The sequence below is a fragment of the Notamacropus eugenii genome, chromosome 2 (genome assembly GCF_028372415.1).
Source record: "Notamacropus eugenii isolate mMacEug1 chromosome 2, mMacEug1.pri_v2, whole genome shotgun sequence".
NCBI lineage: Eukaryota > Metazoa > Chordata > Mammalia > Diprotodontia > Macropodidae > Notamacropus > Notamacropus eugenii.
This window is the reverse complement of record NC_092873.1, coordinates 252,734,671-252,759,335: the sequence shown is the minus strand read 5'-3', so window position 1 is coordinate 252,759,335 and position 24,665 is coordinate 252,734,671. Positions and strand designations below refer to the sequence as shown.

General features: G+C 39.6%; 1 protein-coding gene and 1 long non-coding RNA gene across 4 annotated transcripts; one reads left to right on the top strand and one right to left on the bottom strand.

Annotated features, from left to right (window-relative positions):
* Positions 1 to 809: 809 nt before the first annotated feature.
* On the bottom strand, positions 810 to 18,526 carry LOC140527121 (uncharacterized). The gene is made up of 3 exons (XR_011974683.1): positions 17,945 to 18,526; positions 16,675 to 16,755; positions 810 to 2,276 (listed from the first exon to the last, which is right to left on the bottom strand). It is a non-coding gene; the product is annotated as an uncharacterized lncRNA (long non-coding RNA).
* TAGAP (T cell activation RhoGTPase activating protein) lies at positions 11,659 to 22,449 on the top strand. Of its 3 annotated transcripts, none has more exons than XM_072643824.1 (9): positions 11,659 to 11,782; positions 12,305 to 12,362; positions 13,206 to 13,272; positions 14,849 to 15,012; positions 15,874 to 16,035; positions 16,690 to 16,799; positions 18,491 to 18,686; positions 19,248 to 19,365; positions 20,441 to 22,449. In XM_072643824.1, the coding sequence occupies exons 2-9, from the start codon at positions 12,336 to 12,338 to the stop codon at positions 21,676 to 21,678; spliced, it is 2,082 nt and encodes a 693-aa protein (XP_072499925.1). In that variant the 5' UTR covers positions 11,659 to 11,782; positions 12,305 to 12,335; the 3' UTR covers positions 21,679 to 22,449. The 3 variants fall into 3 exon arrangements, with proteins under 3 accessions (XP_072499925.1, XP_072499926.1, XP_072499927.1); XM_072643825.1 differs by having other exon boundaries at positions 11,687 to 11,782; positions 12,309 to 12,362; XM_072643826.1 differs by lacking the exons at positions 11,659 to 11,782; positions 12,305 to 12,362; positions 13,206 to 13,272 and adding an exon at positions 13,305 to 13,581.
* Positions 22,450 to 24,665: the final 2,216 nt, after the last annotated feature.

Here is a 24,665-nt window from a genome sequence, read left to right as displayed (position 1 = left end):
ATTGGCTGGGAAACAAACTCAGTTTAGATATTTGGGAGGCAGCTGTCTTAACCACTAGACCACAGTGGGCCCACAGCATCATCCAACAAATTTCATGTGGGTGGATGTTAGTAATGCATTTAGTTGAGATACGTTTAGTCAAGATGGTGGTCAGATTTGCCTGGAAGATGAAGAGAGCACAGCATATAGCTTATTTGAAGGATTTTCTTTCTCAGTCCAGATGGTCACAGGGGAATCCCCATGCTCTCCAAAGGGACAAAAGGACTGTGGGGAGAGAGAGAGAGAGAGAGAGAGAGAGAGAGAGAGAGAGAGAGAGAGAGAGAGAGAGAGAGAGAGAGAGAGAGAGAGAGACTGACTAATTATCAAATGATAATATTCATCTAAAAATAAATGCAAAATATTCTGCAGTGATTAATATTATAGTTGCTGCCTTTATGGCAAGAGTGTTTGCAACTGCAGGTTCTCTGGGAACTAACAGCATATTTTTACAGTATGTTATTAAAAGTGTCAAATCATAGTCAACCCCCCATCTACACATAGCACACTCAGGGATTCTTCAGCATTTAAGGTTTAAGGGGCAGTTTTCTGGACCACACAATGCTAAAAGCCTGGCAAAGATGAAGCACACGCATTTAGTGTTAGGAAAACAGCAGACATCAAAGAAGGGATGATTTGGTGGACCCAAAAGTAAATATATACATAATGAAGAAATGACAGAAGTCAGATCATCAATGAGCATTTATTAAGCACTCACTGTGTGTGAAGCACTGTGGGGGACACCACAGTGATGACGTAGAAGGAATGTTGGATTCAGTCAGAAAAGCTGGGCTCAAGTCTTTTCATCTCTTTTTTGTATCCTTGGTGCTTAGCATGGTGCCTGACTGATTAAGTTGGCACTTAATAAATGTTTATTGACATTTATTTATTGATTAATTGGCACTAACAATTCCTAGATGTATAACTAAAATAGCAAGTCAGACCCTTAGTTTCTTTATCTCTAGAATGAGGATAACACTTAGAAGTACTTAAATGCCTGTTAACAACTCAGAGAGTTGTTGTGAGGAAAAAGTACATTGCATACATACAATGAAGTTTAAATGTCAGGTATTATTCCCTGCTTACAGGGAAGGGGGAACTGGTGCAGTCCCAAGAAGGCTCTCAGAAGGCAGACTGTTTTGGTTTTGTTTTTATATACCTAGCACCCAGTACAGTGTCTTTCACATAGGAAATGTTTCATAAATGTATGTTCAATTTTTTTTATTTTGAAGATCAAATTGGATGGAAAGGAGGGATCTAAGGGTCATGAGACTCTGATGACTAGGAATAAATTAGCACAACTGATGGGATTGGAAAGTCTCAGGACTAGAAGGAAGGAGAGGAAGTAGGGAGAACATACAATACTAGAAGTGAGATGTTAAGCTTTCAAAACATCTTTCAGTACTGTTTTGTTGTTTTTCATTTCCATAGATAAGATGTCAAACATCTGGATGAAAAGTAAATAAAACCTGTTGCAGGATATCCAGATGTTTTGGCATCATGTAGACTAAAAGAAATGTGATAACTGCCCACTTTTTCATTTCATCAGAAACTGAGTTAAAACTTAGTCAAGTTTGGGTTGATTATTTTAGTTATTGCTGCCATTTAAGAGGTGGTGAGTAACAGAATCAATGTTGCTAAAGTACATGCTAAGTGATTTAGTACACAGAGCTGGAACCCACTCACCCACTGTGAGACGGGGGACTGTCTCAATGATGACAGCCAAGGGTCTCTTCCCTCTTTACAAACCTCTGAAACCTTCAGAAGAGAGATAGTATGTCAATACTACTGTTAATATTGTATTTGTAATGAGTTGGAACTATAAAAGAGCGCTTTTATTTCATGTCATTTTCTTCCCTGAGAATCATTTATGTGTTTGTTGTGAAAGAAAAACAGATATGCCCCCACACAACAAACACTGTTCTTCACAAAAATGTGAGGCATTTCTCTGGTGACCACAAATGTCATTTTGCCTTCTGGGAGGTGTTTTTTTTCCCTCTTAATTCAATTGGGTTTTTTCCCCACCCCACTTGCTTGATTTTTGTTTTTCTTTTTTTTCTTCAAATTTTTATTCATTCTTCACTTCCCTTCACTTCACATTCCCCTGTCAACCATTCTCTGTTGCATTACTGACTCTCAGGTTATTTCTGGATGATTTTAGAGCCTTTTGGATTCTGACCTGCTTGAGTTGGTTTCCACAACAGTCATCCTCCTTAGTAATCTTCTGTATCCCATCATACCTGTATATTAAAGGTAGAATATATTGTATTCATATAGGATTGAAGTCCTCTAAGCAGGTTCACACAAGTGGCAAGGGGCTGATTTACCTCCTGATCGAGGATATAACTTAAAATACAGAAAAAGACATATATCATTTAAGGATGTGGATAATGTGGGGATTTGCCAAAGTACTTATATATTAAGGGTTTTTGCTTTCTTAAATATTTGCTGGGGGGGGGCTAGTGAGAGAGACTAAATTTTAAAATATTTATAACTCGACAAATAAAAATAATAAGCTATTTTTCAATTGAGAGTAGGAAAAAAACATTTTAAAGTACCTGATTATGCACATAAGCTACAAAAATCTTACTTGTTTCTCACAAAAACCCTGTGAATCTGGTGCTATTATCCCCATTTTACAGATGAGGAAACAGTCAGAGAGAGGTTAAATAAACTTGCCCAGATTCACTGAGCTAATAAGTATCTGAGGCAGGATATGAACTCAGTTCTCCCTGGTTCCAAATATAGCACTCTATCTACTACCCCATCTAGTTAGTTGTCACAGGACTACCTGAACTATATCTGGAAATAAAATAAGGGATTCAGGCTTCTGGGAAGAGACATCCAGTCCAAGGGTGGGGAACCTACAGCCTTGAGGCCACAAGTGGTTCTCTGGGTCCTCAAGTGCAACTATTTGGCTAAATCTAAACTTCACAGAACAAATCCCCTTAATAAAGGGATTTATTCTATAAAACTTGGACTCAGTCAAAAGGCAGCACCCAAGGACCTAGAAGGCCACATGTGGCCTCAAGGCTGCAGGTTCCCCACTCGTAATAATTCTGGTCCATTCCAGGAGTGTGTGAAAACTTTACTAGGTGCCTGACAGCAACACCAGCCTCATGGTATTGAGTCAACTCTACAGAGTTTCACAATGGACTGTGGGTTGAGGCAAGAAGTCAGTCACTTCTAATAAACCATGTGCTTTCACTGAGTATTATATGAAGGCCTCTCGTGGAGAAAGGCCCCAATACTTGGTCTTTCACGTTGGCCAATAAGTCGAGTTCTTCCCTTTCTGCTTAACATTGTCATCCTATTCAACCCAATCCAACATTTTTCCCTGTCTGTTTTGTGTCCCTATTCTCTGAATCCTCCCCTGGTGCCTCATTATGGGGTGAAGGTTTCCCTGGTCTCCCAAAGGCTCTGCCTGGGAAGCAAAGGTCTGGAAGACCCTGTCAAGCTGGAAGAACTCTGAATAAGCCCTCAGCATCTGTCGTCTGAGGCCCAGCCTGGTTCACAGAGACTCACTATCAGAAGGTTGACTGGCAAATGATGAGCAGCCACTCACAAAGAAGTGGGAGAGAGACAGATAGATAACAAAGTGCAGAGTGCTGGCCTTAGAGTCAGTAAGATCTAAACTCAAATTCTGCCTCAGACACTCAGAAGCATTGGTCACTTAACCTCGCAGAGATTCACTCAGTTTTGATCTACCTAAAGCTCAGGCCTAACCATGTCACCCTCCTATTTGATAGAGTCCGCTAGCTCCCTATTACCTATGTAAGGGTGGAGAACCTGTGACCTGGCATTCATGTGTGGGTTGATGTGTGGCCTCCAGGCTGCGGTTCCCCACTCCAGACCTACAGGATCCAAAGAAAATCTGCTTCACTTCTAAAGCCTATTACAACCTGGTCCCTTACTATATTTTTAGTTTTCTTATACTTTTCTCTCTACTCTTTTTTTTAAAATAACATTTTATTTTCCTCCCAGTTACCTATGAAGACAAATTTAACATTCATCAAAAAAAATTTTGAGTTTCAAATTTTCTCTCCCTTCCTCAGCTCCCCCACTCCCTGAGGTGGTAAGCCATTTGATGTCGGTTATACGTGTTAAATCACCATCCAAGGCACTCTGTCTCCTGACTCTGGACATTTTCACTGGCCGTCCACCTATGCCTGGTACTCTCTGCTTCTTCATCTCCTCCTGACTCCCCCAGCTTCATTCAAGTCCCAGCTTCTGCAAAAAGCCTTTCCCTATATTGAATGCCTTCCCTCTGAGACTAGCTCCAATGGATCCTGTTTGCACTTGGCTATTTGACTATCATTTCCCTCATTAGACTGTGAGGGCTGGGTTTTGTTTTCATTTTCTTTTTTGTTTTGAGATTTTGTTTGTTTGTTTTGCCTTTCCTTGTATCCACAGCACTTAGCAAGATTTGTGTACGTGTATTTGTTTGTTTTGTCCCCTAACAGAGAGGTTCTTGAAGGCAAGGATGATAGACAGATAGATAGATAGATATGAAGATATACATAAAGACATATACATATGTATATACACATATGTGTGTGTATGTATGTATATATAGCCTCCTTTTGTATCCCCAGTGCTTAACCCAGTGTCTGGCACTTATTGACTAACTCACTGATCAGCATATTACCCAGCATATGGTAGGCACTTAACAAATGCCTCTTCACTGATTGATCAGCACATTTACCCAGCACATAGTAAGTGCTTTAACAAGGGCTTGTTGACTTGTTTTTTGTGCTCAGTAAAATAAGCAATTTAAGAGCAGCTAGGTATCGCAAATAGGTAGAGCACCAGACCTGGAGTCAGGAAGACCTGAATTCAAATCCAGTGTCAGACACGTAGAAGCTGTGTGATCTTAGGCAAATTGAATGCCATTTGCTTCAGTTTCCTCATGTGGAGAAGGAAATGGCAAACCACTCCAATATCTCTGTCAAGAAAACCTGAAGATGGGATCACCAAGAGTTGAACGCAACTGAACAACCACCACAATATGTGGGTTTGAGAATGCCCTTTCAGGTCTCCTTCAGTTCTAAATCTAAAAGACAGCAAGGGGGAGATGTGTCATTTATAGTGGGTGTGCTGTGCCAAATCTCTTTCCCCCTTAAAAACAAAAATGTGCTTGGAGAGACTGTGATTTATATGTATTTAAGTTTGCAGAGTGCTTTCCTCCCCTTTGAGGTAGGTAGTGCAGGGACTGCTTCTATTAGACAGAGGAGGAAACTGAGATTAAGTGACTTATGTATTTATTGGTCCACAGTCAGGAGGTGCCACGGCCTAGAATCATTAATAGGGATTGCCACCTGCATCTGAGGAAAGAGATGAGAGTCTGGGCCTTATCCTAATGCTGAAAGACCTTATGGTCAGAGGCTCATGGATACCCTGAGGTGGAAGGGACTCTAGTGGTCCCTAGTCCAATCTCATCACTTTAGAAGGAAGAAACAGAGGCCCAGAGACTCAAAGTAACTTGTCCAATGTTGCACATGTAGTAAGAGGCCAAACTAGGATCAGAATCCAGCTCATCTAACTCCAAACCCCTGTGTTTCTTCTACTACACCGTGTTACTGCTTCTCTTGAGACTGATTTCATGTAGAATTTGTGGAATCATTCATTATTTTATAATTCATACACTATTTTACCCACTTCAGAGTTCACATTTATCTCAATCTTGAAAAAGTTAACAACAAAGAGAAAAAAGGACTGATTGGGGGAAGACATAATAATAATACTTAATATTTCTCTAGTAACCACTGTGTACCAAGCATTATGCTAAGCACTTTACAAATTTATTGATTTTAACCCTGGGAGGCAGTTTCTATTATTATCCCTATTTTATAGATGAGGAAGTCGAGGCAAGCAGAGGTAAAACAACTTGCCCAGGGTCACACAGCTGGGACCTTAGAAGGTTTAAAACTGGACATTTCTTTATCTTTCCTTTGTATGAACAAAAAACATGGCATCTTGTCAGGTCCAGTTCTCTGCTATGTTGTTCTGTTATCTACTGAGTTTGTATAAAATGGGAACGACCATGTTCTGGGCCAAGCATGTCATTTGTACAGCTTCCCACAGGCCCACCAAAGTAACATTTCACAGCCCAGCCCTCCCCTTGAGAAGGCGGTTGGGTAAAAAGTCCCCCAAGAAGAAACTTATGTAACTTCGTATTGGATGGGGGAAGGGAGGGGCAGTTAGAGAGGAGGCAGAGAAGAATACAGAATAAACCAGAGCATCATGAAACTTTTTAAAAATCAGTTTAACAGTGTAGAAAAACAACTGACAGGGCTATCTTTGGAGCCAGGGTAAAAAAAGACATGCCCAGAGTTTCCTTTATTGCTTCTGATGGCCCACAGGCAGCATGGGGGAGATGTGTTATTTACAGTGGGCGTCATGTGCCAAATCTCATCCTCCCTTAGAAACAAAAGTGTGCTTGGAGAGACAGGCACTGTGGAAAAATTTGAGTCACTGCCCCAGGCAGCCACTTGAAAAATAAGACTCTGGGAAGGGACATGGGAATTAGGTTTCCTTCCAAAGAACAGTCCCTGATAACACTCCCTGAGTGGTCTCTTTGGGGAAGAGGAATTTATGAGACGAGGTGAACCATAAGAAACAGCCCCACTTAACCAGAAGTAGTAGCCAAAGGGAATGTCACACTTCAGTCATTTGTGATCCCCTCTTCAGTTGGGCCTGAGGGTTAGGCTCAGAGAGAACAAACAGCATGCCCAGGCTGTTTTACACTTGCATCTTCTTGTGAGGAAAAAAAGGAAAATTGGGGTGAGGGTGGAAGGAAGGAGAGGAAATGTGGTCTGGGCCCAAGATTTCATCAACGTAAGGAACTCCTGATGTAGAAACCCCTTCTGCCAATGCAGATCAACAGCTTCTTGGAAATTTAAAGTCTTAATAAGTTTCTTCTCATGTGGAGTTGAATCTGCCTCTCTATAGTTTCCAGCCAGGTCCTCTACTTCTGTAGAAGGGGCCAAATAGGATGTGTCTAATCCCTCTTCCAGGAGCTAGGAGGTTTAATGGATAGAGTGCTGAGCCTGGAGTCAGTAAGACAAGTTCAAATCTGACCTCAGATACTTACTAGCTATGTGACCCTTGGCAAGTCACTTAACCCTGTTTGCCTTAATCCACTAGAGAAGGGAATGGCAAATGACTCCATTATCTTTGCCAAGAAACCCCTATACAGGGTCACAAAGAGTTGGACACAACTGAATGAATGAATGTTAACAATCCCTCTTCTACATGACAGTCTCAAATACCAAAATAAAACTGTCATTTTTCCCTACAGTGTCTCTTCCTTAGGTTAAACATCACCAATTTCTTCTAAGTGACCCTCTTATTCCATAGTCTCCAGTCACCCCATCATCCTTGCCACATTATTCCATAGTCCCATCCTTTTTTCAGTATCCTTGCTATAATAAAGCACCAAGAACTAAAAAAAAACAAAAAGAGATACTCCTGAGAGTACAGTGTGAGTCTTTCCTGCCCTGTGTCCTGGACCCTACTCCACTAATAATAAACACAAGGGTGAGCTGTTGCTAACTCTTCTGACTCTGAGTTCACTGGCAAATTTTCAGTGTGAACATTTACAGATCAGAAACTGGCAAACATTACAAATCAAGGCTTGATTTGTTCTTTTGTTAATTGTCCAGACTTAAAAAAGTGATGGAGAAAATGTTAATAATGCTGATGAAACTTTAAAATGTGTCATACTCTTCAGAGAAACTGTTATTATAAACATTTACTAGCACCCCACTGAATGAAGCCTAATGTTGTCTTAGCATTTTTGACTTCCAGGTTACAGTGTCGAGCTTATAATTTACCCCAAACCTTCCCCCCCCCCCAGGGGGTTTGCCTTCTCACCACCATGAGACATCAGAGTAAAATCGGAAGGAGAGGGCGATGTCAGTATAAGCTCTTGTATAATATGTCATATATCATATGTAAGTATATGGATCACCATGGCATTAGACTTGTTCAGCTTGGCTGCCCTAGAACACAGAACCAGGAGCAATGGGGAGAAGATGTAAAGAAGTCAGTTTGGGCTTAGGAGAACTTCCTACCCGGGGAAGAAAAAAAACCAACCCCAAATTTCCTAACAATTAGAGTTGTAGCAAAATGGAATGGGATACCTGGATGGGTAAGAAGGTTTCCCCCTCCTCAGAAGTCTTTAAGCAGGGACTAGACAATCACTTATTGGGTGTTTTATAATGGTGGTCCCTTTTATATGTCAACCAGACTGAAGCAGCCTCTAACCTGTGGATGGCCTGAGCTGAACAGAGCAGGTTAGAGACATAAGTCAGGAATCCAACAGAAGTTTCATTTCAAAATGAAGGAAAAGGCTTGCAAGTAGGGAGGGGATCTAGACACATGAGCCAGAGTTCTGCCTCTAGTGGAGGGACCCAAGGCAATATGGGGAGATCTCAATACTTATACCAATGGCTGCACAGTGAGCCATAACGCTGACAATGAACTGGGCTCCACGACAAGAACATGAGTACTTGTCCGAGCTTGTCTGTCACTTGTTCAAGCTCAGAGAACATCTGGTGCTGGTCAGAGCACTAAATAATTATGTAATTTTGTTCCAGCAATTATGTGATACATTCCAATAAAAATAATTATGCAATTTTGCCAGAGGGTAAGTGCAAAGGATTGTTATTATGCCAAGCTCAGGGCACAGCTTGCTTGCTGGGCCTTAGCTCTGGAAAACAGGGTGTCTCCTAATATCTTGACACATGCATGGGCTGAACCACTGAAGTCTCTCTTCTCTGAAATTTTGTGATTCTGTGATGCTGTGATCACAGGTAGCCATGAGCCTCCTAACTCTCAGTGAGACCAGAGATTCCCTTTTAATTCACCTATTGAATTCATCAGATGCAGGCAGTTGGTGAACTGATTTAGTATCCTTTGGAGCAAAGATGATTACAGACATAAATAGTGCCTTCTTTTCCTGAGCATCTTCTCCTGAGCTGACAGACTGAAGCATGTCCTCACTGCATCATACTGGTCTAAGCAATCAATAAGAGGTTTGCCTTTCTTGTCTTCCTGCAGAAATGTGGGATTTTTTTTAAGCCATTAAGACATGTAATCAAAAAAAGAGAGAGAAAACACATCTCTGTAAAAGTGCAAATGGAGAAAGAGAAAATGCAGCAAATTGCAGTGAAACTGATATTATTAGAGAATAATAAAGACAATAACTTACACTTATATGATGCTTTAAGGTTTTCAAAGCTCTTTACGTACATTTTTTCTTTTGAATATTACCTATAGCTATATTCTAACAAAGCAGAGATTTAGAGGAAATTGATAATTATTTATAAAAATATGAATTGACAAAACTGATGCACAGTATATACCAGAAATTTTAAGTGAGTTGATAATACTTTTTTAAAAAAATATATATGTGCTGCTAAAGTGAGCATGACACATTTATTTTTGAGGGCAAAAACCAGAAAGAGAATAGAGTTTGGTTTTGGAAGTCTTTGTCCTTAAAACTGCAGAAAACTGGACATAGTTTTAGGTGAAGATCCTTGAGAGATTTCACTTCTTTCACAGAATTTAAGCAAGATGAGACCTTCAAGGTCATAGGATGATGAAATCATAGATCTGGAACTAAAAGAGAATGTAGAGGCCATCTAATCCAACCCTTTCCTTTTACATAAAAAAAGAAACTAAGTCCTAAAGTTGAACTTTGAAAGAAATGGTGAGGGTATGATTCATCATCCTAAATCAGACCCTCATCATTTCTTTCCTGGATTAATAATAGCCTCGTAATTAATAACTCTGCCTCAAGATTCTCCCTTCTCCTAACCATACTTCACACAGTTGCCTGAGTGATATCCTTAAAGGCCTGAACATGTCACTCCTTTGTCGAACAGACTAATGTATCCCTAGGATAGTACCTCTGGGAACCTCATAGTACCTCTAGTATCAAAAATGAACTCCCCTGTTTGACATTTAAAGCCTCTGACAACTTGACTCGAGCCGACGTTACCATACTTATTATTATTCATGACTTTCCTGCATGTGTTTGATGTTCCAGAAAAACATGACCTATTTTCTCTTCTTCATACATGGCATCCCATCTCCATGCCTTTCCACAGACTGGTTCCCATACCAGGAATGCCCCTCCCTTCTCAACTCTGCTTTTTAGAATCTCTTGTTGTTTCTCATGAGATTCAGTTGTGTCGGATTCTTTGCAACCCTGTTTGGAATTTTCTAGGCAAAGATACTCAAGTGGTTTGTCATTTCCTTCTCCGGCTCATTTTACAGATGACAAACCTGAGGCAAACAGGGTTAAGTGACTTTCCCAGGGTTACACAGCTAGTAAGAGTCTAAGGCCAGATTTGAACACAGGTCTTCCTGATTCCAGGCCTGGGGCTCTATTCACTATGCCACCTCGTTGCCCTCCTTGGAGATAATAGGGAACCAATGAACTACTATTTATTGAATAGAGTAGTCCTATGACCAAGCTACGTTTTAAGCTGAGTGGAAGGGGACCTGGAGTGAGGAGGAACTTGATACAGGGAGCTCAACCAGCAGGTTATTGCAGTAGTCCCTGGTGAGAGGGTCTTACAACAATGGCAGCTGTATGAGTGGAGAGAAGGAAACATATACAAGAGATGTTGACAAGAAATTGGAAATTGGAGAGTGAGGAGCTGAAGATGATGACATGGCTTTAAGTCTGTGTGACTGAGAGGATGGTGGTACCCTCGACAATAATAAGGAAGTCTGGAATAGAAGGCTGAAAGGGTGCAGGAATGGGAAAAGATAATGAGTTCCATTTTGGACATGTTAAGTTTAAGATATCTATTGGGTTTAGGATGTCTTAAATGAAGTTAGTTGGAGATTTGAGACTGGAGGTTGGCAGAAGACTTAGAGTTGGGCAAATAGATTGAGGCCAGCCCTCTATCTATTCCACTAAGCTACCTCTCACCTACTTCAAGAGCTTAATTTTACAGAAGAGGAAACTGAGCCTCAGAAAGATGAAGTAATTTGCTCAGAGTCACAAAACTAGTAAGTAATAGAGTCATGACTTAAACTCCCAATCTAGAACTCCTATGCTAGGCAGAATGTTCCTTAACAGCATCAAATATAGTGCTTGGCACATACACACACACACACACACACACACACACACACACACACACACACACACACACACACACACACACACACACCACTGACTGTCATACAGGATAGTGGGTGGTCTGGAGGAGGGTAACACAAACAAGAGAATGGTCATTTGAAGGTAAGAAATATGTCACTTAAAATACTCCCTCTTTAGAAAAGGCTAGTGTGTTTACCTATAGTATAGCATCATTTCTAATTCACACATCCCACCTCTGACATTCTGGGGAACCTTTACCTGCAGGCTGTCTCTATGTCATCTTTTCCACTCACAGCAGCTCACAGATTTTGTTTGCTCCTCATTGAAAAAAAAAGAAAAAAGTACCCCTGTGCCATATAAGGCAAGGGGAAGTTTCAAGCTCTGGGGTGTTTGGCTGGCCATGTCTGTGTGTGACAGCCCCATGATGCTTCTTCCTGTCTCCGTTACATTGTGAATTTCCACCTGCCCCCGTCTCTGCTTATAATGCACAACACATGAGCTTAGAACTGTCAGTCTCCTCCTTCTTCAGCAGAGGATTAGTTGTGGCAGAAAGTGTCATGCTGTTTCTCCCATTTTGCACAGTTCATCAGAGGTGAAACAGCTCTTGCTGAAGACCCTCCAAGCGTAAGTACTTTGGATTACCACTAAGTAATAAATATGAAGCCTCGAGGGTCTAATCATGGATAATTGACAACACACATTTAAGAGAATAGCAGAATGTCAACAGAGATTCTGAGGACTGAAAATGTGCTATCTCCACTAAGGGCTACAACTACTAGATTTGTTCTTTTTGCCTCTACAAGTAGCTAAAATCCTAAGAAAGGCAAAATCTTGATCATTTAAAACTTGTTTTGACTTCACTTTGCGTCGACCGACGGATGAAAAACCGTTTGGTCTAAAAGTAAACTTGAATTTGAAAGTAAACAATAATATTACATTTTGGAGTGGCAAAGTCCTCATACTTAAATAATCTAGGAAACATGCAAGTTATAGATTTTCTCCTCAAAGCATCTGGCATCTGGCAACAAATACAACTGACTTTAAATGAATCCTCTTCTCTCAAAGTAATTTTAAAAGTGTTTTTAGCAGAACAGCAATGCAGTTGATTGACTAGGCTTAACTCTCTTGCTTTTCCCTTTACTCCAGACAGAGCCGAAAGAAGACAGGATTAAAGTTCATGAAGGTGTTGAGCGGCTGCAATACTGTAAGTACTGCTTTTAGAAATTCACATTTCTTACAGGTTAGAGCCCAAGACCATTCATCGATCTCATATTCTTTTCTTTTCTTTTTCTTACATTCCAAAACACTAAATTTCAATTATGTAGAAACTTTAATTGAGTGTCAGTCAGAGTTAAGAAGTAAATTAAATAAGTGGCCTTGGGCCAGAATTTTGATTCACTTGAGCCTTGTTTAGGCTGGACGTGTAGACATGTAAGAGTGAAGCAAGATAGCATGAAAAAGAGCCCTGACTTTGGAGTTGGAGGACTCAGGTTGAAATCCCAGATCTGCCATTTAGTAGTTATATCATCTTGGGCATCATTTAGTCTGCCTGAGCCTCAGTTTCTTTCTCTATAAAATGAGAGGGTTAGACTAGATGATTTCTTAAGTCCAGTTCAGCTCTAAAGCTCTTATCCAATAATAATGTGGCGACTAAAATTTCCAGTTAAACTAGAATCTGCTACATACTGTTCCTTAGAGCTAAGATTAATTCTAGAGAAACAGAGTGGTGATGTACTTAATATATGGAACAATACATATTTTTGGACATAGTCAATATGGGAATTTGTTTTGCTTTACTATTTATATTTGTTATGAGGATTTGGGTTTGTGTTTTTTCCACCCAGGGGAGAAAAGAGAAGGAAATAAAATAAGGGTTTGCTAATTTAAAATTTTTAGTTTACAAAAAGATTAATTTTAGATTCTAGGAATTGATTTAATACATTTTTAATCTCTTTTAATATAACATCCTCAGTGTCATGTGCAGAGTTGATTTAGGGAGAGGATTGCTTTAATGACTGATTTGTAACTGAGATAAATATCTTTCTAGGGCGATGTCAAAGAACACCACTTGCTACCGCAATGTGATAGTGATGATGGGATTTGCCACCTGATTGGTGAGTTTCAAAAGTAAAGTCCTATCTTATATAAATGTTGAGAGTTAGTGTTCTTGGTTTGAAAAACCACAAAGGCTTCATTACTAGGAATTTTTGTTTGATAAGTGTTCTTTTAACCACCACGGAATATTAACACTTAGATGACCAACAGTCTTCAGCCTGCCAGTTTAGGGAGAGATGGCTCAGAAAGTAGAGGCACTGTGCTCTCTCTAGAATAACCACCTTCTCCCAAGGGCTCTGAATCAGCTTAATGACTACCTTGCACACTTTTGATGACTTCAGTTCCAGGGCTGAGGGAATAATGTGCATGTAAATACTACAGATATGATATATTTTCCAACTTTCTCTTTTTCCCCTTTGTCTTTTAGTATCTGGGACCTTAGGTCTTTTAGTAATTTCTGCTTATAAGTTAGAACCTTACTTGGTTGTACCACCACCAACATTCTTCAACTCAATACTTTTTAAAGCTTCTTCAGCATATTTGACCCAAATGCAGTCCTAACAGCTCTCCTGAGCTTTAATAGGCATTGCATATGGGAGTTGGTCAATATGTTTATATATTAGCTAACAGGCAGATAATAGATAGAAATAATAGAAAGTTGGCTTCAGACCTGAGAAGAGATTGGTCCAAACTGACACATACTCCTTGTGTAGCCCTGGGCTTAATCATTCAATCTCTCAGTGATCTGGGCAACTCTCTAAAACAGCAAGGTATAGAGAAGGTATCAACCTGCATCATTACAGGAAATTTCTTTACCAGGGAGCACTATATATATGCCACTGAAATATCCCTATTTAGGAACTGGAACATGAAGTTTCTGGAGAAAAGAGAATTTGTCAAACAAAATATCCATTTCTGGCTTTTGGGGAAAAGAATAAACTTTGTGGCTAAGAGCTAACACTGAAAATTCCCAAGGGCAAGGTTTGGGTACAAGCATTTCCCACATTTAGTAATGAGAGCGAGACACAGTTCAAGTTGGCTGGGAAAAAAAGCACCAACAGAGGCTGCCCCCTCGTGGTCAGCTAATGCTCTGATGGTTCCAGAGATTTGCAGTTTGTCACGCTATCTTTATCATTATGAAACTGACCAAGTAACTTCCTCTCGGAGAGTTTCATTTTCTTCATCTGTATAATAGGGAAATAAGAATACAGAGCCATCTCCCAGAAGGCTGAAACCCATGGATAAATGTCTGGCCAGAAATGTCCAGTGCGATTATTAAAACCACCATTTTAAGGCTAGAGTTTGGTGATCCATATGTTGCTTTGCTATCCTTCTAGAGAAAAGACTTGCCTCAGCATAAAAACAGGAAAGGTGGAGACTTCTAGTTGTCTCTTGGTGTGGATGTTTAGGGCTCAGTTGCCTTGGTGATAGTGTGGTTGTTTTTCAGTCAGGGTTCTCTTGATTAAGTCTCTCTTACCCTCTCTGTTTTCTTAATTTTTTGAAATTATTTCTCCCATATGACCTGCTTTTTTAGTTGGTTACTATGTGATAATACGTTATGTATATTTACTTACGTCCCATTTGCTACATAATTTGGTCTAAGTCACCTCTTTTACTCACTGTTGTTTGTCATAGAAAATAAGAAGAGAAAGGTGATCACCTGGCCTTTCCCCATGAGAAGGACCGTCTCTGCATCGGATTCTCCGGGGTCTTTGTCACTAGAAGGGAAACCTTCCCTGTTTGACCAGCCCTTGTCAGTAATATGCGGGGAGCATGACATCCTTCCCCAACCCATTCAGGTACCCTGGGCTCCAAACCCACTTTAGTTCTATCTTCCTGCTGAATGTCAGAAATAGAGTCCTTTGAGATTGAACCTTTATGATGCTGGTGCTGGTACTATGAAAGTAAAGTTATTCCCTACTGGTGCTTTCCTTTGTGAAACAAGATTTGCATTTATAAGTACATCAGGACACCCTCCCCCCCACCTGGGGAGGGCCCAACCTCTCCAGGATCGCAGGCTTTCTAGAAGTTGCAAAAGATTTAACAAAGAATTTTTAACATTCAGTACTCCTATCAGGACTTCAGAATGCAGGGTCCATAAATTTGTTTATTTTTTAATTTGATGACTATTTCAATATAATTGGTTTCCTGTGTACTTTATGCATTTAAAAACATTATTCTGGGAGGGGATCCATGGGCTTCACCAGACTACCAAAGGGAACCGTGGCACACAAAAAAAAGGTGGAGAAACCCTGATATATCTGGGATGGCGTCCTAGTAGGAGGAGCTGAAGGTGCATTTGAGACAACATAAAGTACAGCATTTCCCATGTCACCTTTCCTTGCAAAGCTGGGTAATGTTGAAGAGAACAGTGAGTGGCCACGTGGAAAGAGAAAAACCTATGTGTAAAAGCTGCTAGATTCATGTCTCAGACATTCCTGTCACAAAACTTGAAAAAGGAGCTTTTTCGCATCAAAAACTTGATATGAAAGGCGTTGGTTGTGCTAGAATGAATCCTGAATTTAAGACAAAAATAAGCTTTGTTCAGTCTTAATATGATCTTAGGCCCATGAGCCTTGGCAAACTAGGGGTCTTAGTTTTACTTCAGTCAAATCCAATAAATGTAATCATTTTTTCATTTCTCTATGTGTTTCCTATAGGAAATTCTTGATATTCTTCGAAGCAAAGGCCCTTCAACAGAAGGAATATTCAGGAAAGCTGCCAGTGAAAAGGCCCGGAAAGAACTTAAGGAAGAACTCAATTCTGGGGGAATGGTCAATTTGGAGACCAGATCTGTGCATCTACTGGCTGCAGTTTTTAAGGTAAATTTATATTATGGGTTATAGATCATAGATCTAGAACCAGAAAAAACACCCTAGAGGCCATCCATTCTAGCTCCTTCATTTTACAGAAAAGGAAACTGAGGCATAAATTGCCCAAGCTGACATGGATAGCAAATACATGGGCTGGGATTCAAACCAGGGGTGAGATGATAGGTGACGAATTAATAATATAAATAATAATCTAATAAATTTGTGACTGATTATATTAATAAAACAACAAGCTGCTAGATCACATTAAGATTCAGACCTACTTGACCTTTAAAGGTTGGCATTTCAGTGAACTTTTCTGTATTGAGAATCTCTTTATCCCTGTGATCCCAAACTCTTGCAGGAATAGGAAACACCAAGACTGATTTATGGCCAATATCATGGAACCAGATTCCCCAGTTTAGAAGGCACTGCAACTCTTAGTTCATATGTAATGCAATTACATACATAGTAATGTAATTGTATACCTGCCAGCAGGTAATTACTGAAGAGCAATGTGAAACAGAAAAGTTTCCCCAGTCGAGTTTATAGGAATAAGATAGATGTATTAAGATATGAACTGGTTTCTCTGGAAGGAATCCATCAAAGATATTGGCACATTCCACAACAGACAGTTGTTAAGCCACATACCTTTTCTTCAAACAGGACTTCCTCAGGAGTATCCCACTCAAGCTACTTTCTTCAGATCTGTCTGAAGAATGGATGGCAGCTCTAGAGAAGTCAAATGAGGAGAACAAAATTGAGAGCTTGAAACAGTAAGTAGAAAAACAATTGATTTTGGGAGTCAGTTCTCTATCTCAAGACATAGGACCATAGATTTAGAGCAGCAGGGGGCTTTCAGAAGCCATCAAGTCCAACCTTAGGCAATAGCTAGAGCATTTTATGACTGAATTTTATAAGGTCATAGAGTTTTTAAAAACTGGGTAATTTTTTTCACCACCCTCCCCAGAATACAAAAAGTAGGGGTCATTCCAAAAGTTTGAAGGAGGGCATTGTGAACCCAATAAAAGGAAATACAACTTTTACAAAACAGGCAATTAATGGATAGAACTCATAATCATAAGAAATAGTTTTGAATAAAAAATACAAATGAATTTGAGGAGGTTTTAATTAAATTCATGGATGATAAATCAATTAAAGTTTATTAAGCAAAACTAGGGGTCTCTAGAGGACACCTCTGATCTTCTGAGCTTGAGATCACATAGAATAAATACACTATCCTACAAAATATCCCCCAATGCTTCTCCTAGACACAGAATAGGAAATGGAACAGTCATCTTCCCCAGAATAGCAATCTAATGTTCACCTGAACTGGAAATTGTATAGAATTAAATAAGTATGTCAACGTAAATATATCCAGCATTCAATATTGAATTTAATAATTTAACATATTCAATATTCAATTTAAGGAGATCTTTCAAGGGACTGTATATTTGAATAACTAATAAAAATTGGATCTATCAGTGAAAAGACAACCCTAAATCTAATTTTAAAACCATCAAACCCTAGGAACACATTGTACTAATAACTGCAGACTGTGCAAACATTAGGTTTTCTGCACATGATTGGGTGGTTAAAACATAACTTGGATATAATAGAAGATAATGAAGTTTTATGGTGTTTTTTTTTCTTTAAAAGATCCATCTTAAGATTATCTCAGTAATTTGTTATACGATTTCTTTCATTTATCTTAGTCTGACTACATAGCATGACTATAGTGAAAATATACTCAATAGGAAAGTATAAAAAAAAAAAAAAAAGATTATCTCAGTAGAAGAACTCAAAGTACTTTTCAAACACTGGCCCATGAGCAAGAGAAATAAGAAATGCCGTCCTTCCATTTCACAAAAGAAAGACTGAGATACAGACATAATTCATAGTTCTTAGTAAATATGATTACCACATTGATGATCTTCATGAACACTGATTGAAAAGTTGTTTTTCTTGGTCTATGATATGTTTGCTGCCTTTCTTTGGTGGCTGCTGCTCAAAGAAATGCCCAAGTTCATGTCCCATGAAAATAAATTCTGCAGTGTAAAGAGATGAGGAACATCAGTTTTAGTCCATACACTTTCAGATGTAGAACAAGACCGCAGAGCTTTCTTGAATTGTAGAATCACAGAGTTGGAAAGAATTTCACATCCACACTATAGTCAAATGTGGCACATAATAGTCAAATGTGGTGGTATGAGTGTTTTTCCTTATAAAGGTTTTATTTATTAGGCCTTCAGAGTGTGCTCATCTAGCTGCCACTGGACATTTCTGAATGCAAGTTTCTCAATGTTAAGTTTTGTTTGTGCCTGTGTGCTTTGTCCTCATTATCCTCCTCATTGTAAAAGGAAATGCTATTTAGGACAGGGCAAGGAGGAACACTTGAATATTCTGTGAGCCACCATCATCAAGTTTGTTGGGTTTGTTTTAAAGTCTATTTTACATCTTATTCTAGGGTCACAAAGAAACTACCAAGGGCAAATCTCCTGCTGCTCAAGTGTTTGGTCTGCATGCTCTATGCCATCAGCAAGAATTCAGAGGTCAGCAAAATGGACTCAAGCAATCTTGCCATTTGTATTGGACCCAATATGCTGACCCTCAACACTGACCAAAGCCTGTCTTTTGATGCCCAGAAAGAGCTGAACAACAAGGTTTGTTCATCCCCATCTCCTATTACTATTCCTTGCAAAAGAAAAAGAAATCGATATTGCTAAATTTCCCTGTTTGGGTCAAAATTATAATGAAAAAATTTCTTGACTTTCTTGGTATTTAACTGAGAGCTTTATAACCTACCACTCAATACACAATATTATTCCAATTATGCTGACAACCAGCAGACAAAAGCCAGTAATTATTGCATCAGTCTGACTCCCTACTATACACACGAAGCTTTTTCATTTGGGGCATCACACCTTGTAGCAGTTGATTATATAAATTATAGAAGAGGGAAACAGTTTAAGAAATGCAAAATGAACAATTTTTGCAAAATGATTTAAAAAGAAGAAAATGCAGTTTTCTTCTTCAGTGAAACCAGCCCCTATAACTTTAATAGTATTCACTAGAAATTAATCACTAGGTCTTTTGTTTCCCTCTTTGTTACTTCGAATGAACCCATGAGTACTTTACTCAGTTAACAGAAAAATAAAAATTAAAAAAGTAACCACTAAATTCCATATAACCTGTTAACATTTGCTCTGATGTTTTTCTCACAGATTAAGACATTGGTAGAATTCCTTATTGATAACTGCTATGAAATATTTGGAGAGGACATCCCAGGGCACTGTCCCAGCATCACTTCTGATGACTCATTGGAGCACACTGACTGTTCAGGTACTGTCTGGATTATGTATTGTCATTATAATGTCATTATAACTGTCATTATAATGGAGTCTATGCCTAGGCAAGTTGCCAAATACAATAATTAGTTATAGTATTTCCTTTTCAAGCAATATTTTTATTGATTTTTCAAATGCATCACTGTTATTTTCCAATGATTCCTCCCCACTCCATCCTCACTAATAGAACCCAGAGATATCATGTTACTGAATACCCAGCTTCTTAGTGTGATCATTAGAAAGAGCCATCTTGGTACCACTTGAATATCCAACTTTTAATTCTAAGTATCTCTGAATTATCTCTTAAGAACTGCTTGCCCCTTCTGTCCACACCAGGGAAAGCTGTTAACTTCACTAGACAACAGTGAGAGGCAATATACTAGAACACTGGATTCATACTCAGAGGACCTGTGTTCCAAACCCAGCTCTGCCATGCCCTGTGTGACCTTAGGTCCATCACCTAACCTCTCTGGCCTTAGTTTCCCATTTCTAAAATGAAAAGATTAAACTAAGTGGCCTTCCATCTCCAAAGCTATGACCCAACAACCTTCAGCTACAGTATTACAGCTATAAGATCTAACTTTCCATAATAAGGAAAAAGCTATCAGATATAGAAATTCTAACCAAGGCAAATCAGCAAGTAATAAGAACCTAGTACAGACCCAGCACTGTGCTAGGTTTTGTGAATACAAAGAAAGGCAAAAAACAAACAAAAAACCAAAAACACTATCTCTGCCCTTACAGAGCTCACAGTCTAATAACTAACAGAGATGAACCTTTCAGTGGAATGTTGTTTTCTCTCTTTGTTGTGTTTCCTGTCACATGCATTTCTCCTAGTACTTTTCTTTCTCTCTATCATCTCCCTCCCAAAATAGCAGGTCCCAAGAGACATTTTTGCAAAAGTCCATTTTTGCAAAAAGCAGATTTTTTGTTAGCCCAAACTTCCAGGCATCCAACAGAGTTTTACAGAGCTATGATTGGGATAAAAAGACAGCCACAGTGCCATGTTTTTCTGAAGTAATCTTTGCAAACCATAAAGGAAGTCTGAATGTTGTTTAATTTCTCCTCAGATATATCAACTCTGCAAAATGACTCAGCCTATGAGAGCACAGATGCTGATGCAGAAGGTGGCAGCAACATTGGCTCTCAAAATAAGCTGCCCCCAGACACTGAAGGACTGGCCACTGACTTGGACAACAGAGAGCATCGACATGAGTCAAGACCAGGATCTATTGTCTCTTATGCCTCCTTACTAAAAAGCTCGCTCAGCACTTCAGAAAGGAGGTTCTCAGAGCCCAGCACACCATCCTCAAAAGACTACCTTGAAAGCAGGATTACAAGCCAGAAACTGACTAAGAGTGAGGACAACTTCACTGTCCCACAGGCAAGCTCCTGTTACAGGAGTCAGGAAGCAAAAGACTCACAACACAGGAAGCAAAAGTCACTGGGTCTTCAAATAGAGGAAGGAACTTTATGCTCAGAATCAACCGTTGGGTCTTTCCCCCAAACCTCCTCCTGCGGTTCCCTGTATAGTTCCTCTGATAGCTCAGTCTTTGCCAACTCACCAGTGGTTTCTCCTTCAAGTCCAAAGAGGAACTTTTTCACTAGGCATCAATCTTTTACAACAAAGACTGCTGAAGCAAACAATAAGCCTTCCCGAGAGAGAAAAAAACACTCTATGTCATTCTCTTTTGCTACTCACAAGAAGGTGCCAAGTTGGCGCTTTCCCAGAGATGAGGGGAAGAAGGACCTCAAGAAGGAGAGCCAACACACTAGAAGAATTGTCCAGGAAAGCTATGTCGAAGCTATGGTTGACCACCAACCAGCTCCAGAACATGTAGGTTCAAAGTCACGTCTCCTTTCAGCCGAAGAGGTATTCCAATTTGTGGATCAGAAAATTCCTGGAAACCCACCATCTTATGAGGAGGCAGTCCAATATTGCCACATTTCCAAAACTCTTCCCTACAGGAGTGAGACGGTCCAAAGTATAAAAGACGCTATCCTAAGCCAGCACACTAGAATGCCTTCTCTTTTGCTTTTGAACTATGATGGGCACACCAACAATACATGTGGCAGAGAAAATCTCAACAGAGACAGTGCGTCAGCTATGAGTGAAACTTGGGCACAGAGTGGGGATTCCAGTGTATCTGTGGAAAGGAAAGGACAAATGCCAAGATCTGAGTTTTACAGGTTAAAGGTCTTGTCTGAATCCTTGCTAACGAACAGACAGGATTGCCTCGTTGAAAGATGTAGTCAGCCAATCTTTGAGGTTGACCAGGTCCAATATGCCAAGGAATCCTATGTTTAGGGAGCCTGGCTATATACCACAAAAAGCCCCCAGTGACTTCTGTAAATATATGGGCTCCCTCAAAAGAACTGCTTCCAAAAATTGTCTTTCATGAAGATACAGAATAAGCTCCTTCTGGAAATCCACTTTTGGTGGTCCTCAAAGCAAATGTTTACCCCCCAAACTTGTTGTTCATGTCTCTATGAACCTGAGTATGTGCAATATGTAATAAATGTATAAACATAAGTAATATGCTGAAAGAATAACTATACAGTGTTTCTGTTGTGTGTACATACATTATGCCCTGCACTGGGCTCTGAACTCTCCTCTTGGTTAGGATGTTTGAAAAAAAGAACCTTTCCTTTCCTTTATGCGTACCTTGAAGGAAATGCAAATCTTCATATTTTCCTGAACATTATATCTAGAGAAAAAAATTCATTCCCCTGTCAGAAGTTCAGCCCAAATGAGCAGTTTTATAATAACTAATCATTTGGGGAAACAGAGAGGGCAATCCGCAAGAAAGAGGAATTTACACCAAAGAAAAACCTTTTTTAAAGATCTATGAAAAATAGTTAAATGGTGCCCTTTTAACCATCTCATTCCTCTTGGGGAAACTGATGGAAGTGTGTTAATATTGCTGTTGGCTCCCTAGTTTTACTTTTGTGTTTCCCTTTATCATGTTGTCGTTTCCTATCGTTGATGTCATCATTTAGAAATTTTAAAATATTTGTCGGAGATAGTTTGAATTGTCAATGAAATGACACTACAATAAATCACCTTCTTCATTTGAAAGTACTTAGTGCCCATTCATTCTTTAGTGACAAGGTTGTGTTCTTCCCTGTTGCCCTGTGGAAACAGACCAAGTAGATGGGGAGAAATCCTGGCCTCTGAACTCTCCAGACAGAGTCCCTCTGAGGCCAAAACCTCAGAGAATGAGAAAAGAAGGCAAAATGGCAAAGATATTTGTATTTGTTTAGTGTTTTAAACTTTTTCAGAAAGTTTTCACATAAATTGCCTCATTATTTTAGGGGGCCTCCATGCTGGCATATCTACTATAATCACTATGACTGAATAATGACATCTCATATTTATGTAGCATTTTAATTTTGCAAAGCAGCTCACATACATTACCCTCACAACAATCCTGTGAGTAAATGCTACAAATGAAAAACTGGCAATCTTAGATGGTAAGCCCAGGATCACCAAGCCTAGTAAGTGTCTGAGGGAAGATTCAAATCTGGCTTCCTGACTCTAAGCCCAGCACTCAATCCATTAAGCCATACTCCCTCATCCTGAATGCAACATATGACCGTTTCACAGATCAAAAATCTCCCATGCCTTAGTGGATAGTTTCATGATTTTCTGGGGTCAAAATGATTTCATCACTTGGAGGCTGACCTTCTGTGGATGAATTTGTCTAAACCAGAGCAGTGAGGTGGCAAAATGGATAAAGCACTGGGCCTGGAGTCAGGAAGATCTTTTATTCAAATTCAGCCTCAGACACTTACTAGCTGTATGACCTTGGGAAAGTCATTTAATCCTGTTTGCCTCCGTTTCCTCATCTGTAAAATGAGCTGGAGAAGAAAGTGGCAAACCATTCCAATATCTTTGCCAAGGAAATCCAAAACAGTGACAAAGAGCTAGACATAAAACAACTCAGCAATGAGAACCTGTGAAAGACACAGATTTAAGAGCCGGGCGTTATGAAAACAAAGCACAGATGCTCATGTTCTAGGGGTGGGGAAGGCAACATGTCACAAGGGGGCCAATACAAATATTAAGTGCTTTCAAGGACAAAGTGCTGATCACTGGAGTCATCAGAAAAAGCCAATGATTGTACAAGACAGAGGTGAGGAGAGAGAGCTTTCCAAGTCATAGCTGAGGGGAGAGGGGGCAGCATCTGTGCAAAGGCAGGAGCTGGAGTGGCATTAGAGGAAGCAGCTGGTAGTCCAATTGGACTTGGAATAGAGGAAAGGGTATATAAAAAGGGGAGAATAGGATGTAATGCTTTGGTCTACAGCATTGTGAGTAGATAGAGAGTCAACCAAGAAGTATACAAAATGTTTTATATTAGGGAGATTGTGGTTTCCTACACAGAAACAGAAAAGTTTGGAGGAGAGGGAGAGCTTAGGTGGCAGAAAGAGAAAAACATTTCCCTTTTAGACATGTTGGGTTTGAGATGCTTTCTGGTCCCCGGAACTGAACATAGTTCTTCAGAGATGATCTGACCAGGGCAGAATATAGTGAATCTATCACTTTCGTTCTGGACATCATGCTTCTCTTACTGCAATTTTATTACTGGAATCATAACTAAATCAGGGCAACTGGGGCTTTGTCTTAAGGTACTAAAATCTATGCAAAAATTAATACACGGACTCATTCAGCAGCTAAGAAACCAGTACAGTAGCTAGTTTCCTCTTCTATTAAACTTAATTTGTCTAACTTAAATCATTTTTATGTTGTGAATCATAATGTTGATTTGAGCACCAATTTTGAGCTGTGTGTTTCAGGGGAACTTCATGCTGCCTGCCCTGTCATGTTTGCTGAGGATGCCAAAAGGATTAGTTACAGTTCTGCTAAGATCACCTATCTTGTTTGGGTACCTTTGACTCTATTGACTTACATGGAACTTGTAGTCCATTAAAACTCCCAGATTACATCTGGAATACTGCATTCTGTTTTTTAAAAAGCCATTACCATAGTTTGGGACCTCTCCTGTACCTGTAACCTCCTAGCTGGTCTCCCTTCTTTGACATTCTTCCTTCTCCAACTCATCACCCACAGAGCTACCAAAATATTCCTCCTGAATTAGAAGTCTAGCTGGAAATAAATAATAATTCATCTGGAGAAACAAAAGAATCTCAAGATGAATAATGAAAAAACAATTGGGAAGGAAAGGGACCTAGAAGTACCAGCTCTCTAATTCTAAAATGGTCATCATTAAAGCTATTTGGTGCTAGTTAAAAAAAAAATACAGGGGTCCAATTGAACTAATAAGGTGTACAACA

Bases quoted from the DNA above. Each gene is read 5' to 3' on its own strand.
- TAGAP (XM_072643824.1), top strand. From the start codon at position 12,336: ATGAAGGTGTTGAGCGGCTGCAATACT. The intron at 13,273-14,848 runs GTGAGTTTCAAA...TGTTTGTCATAG, and splicing joins TGGGATTTGCCACCTGATTG to AAAATAAGAAGAGAAAGGTG. The intron at 15,013-15,873 runs GTACCCTGGGCT...TGTTTCCTATAG, and splicing joins TCCTTCCCCAACCCATTCAG to GAAATTCTTGATATTCTTCG.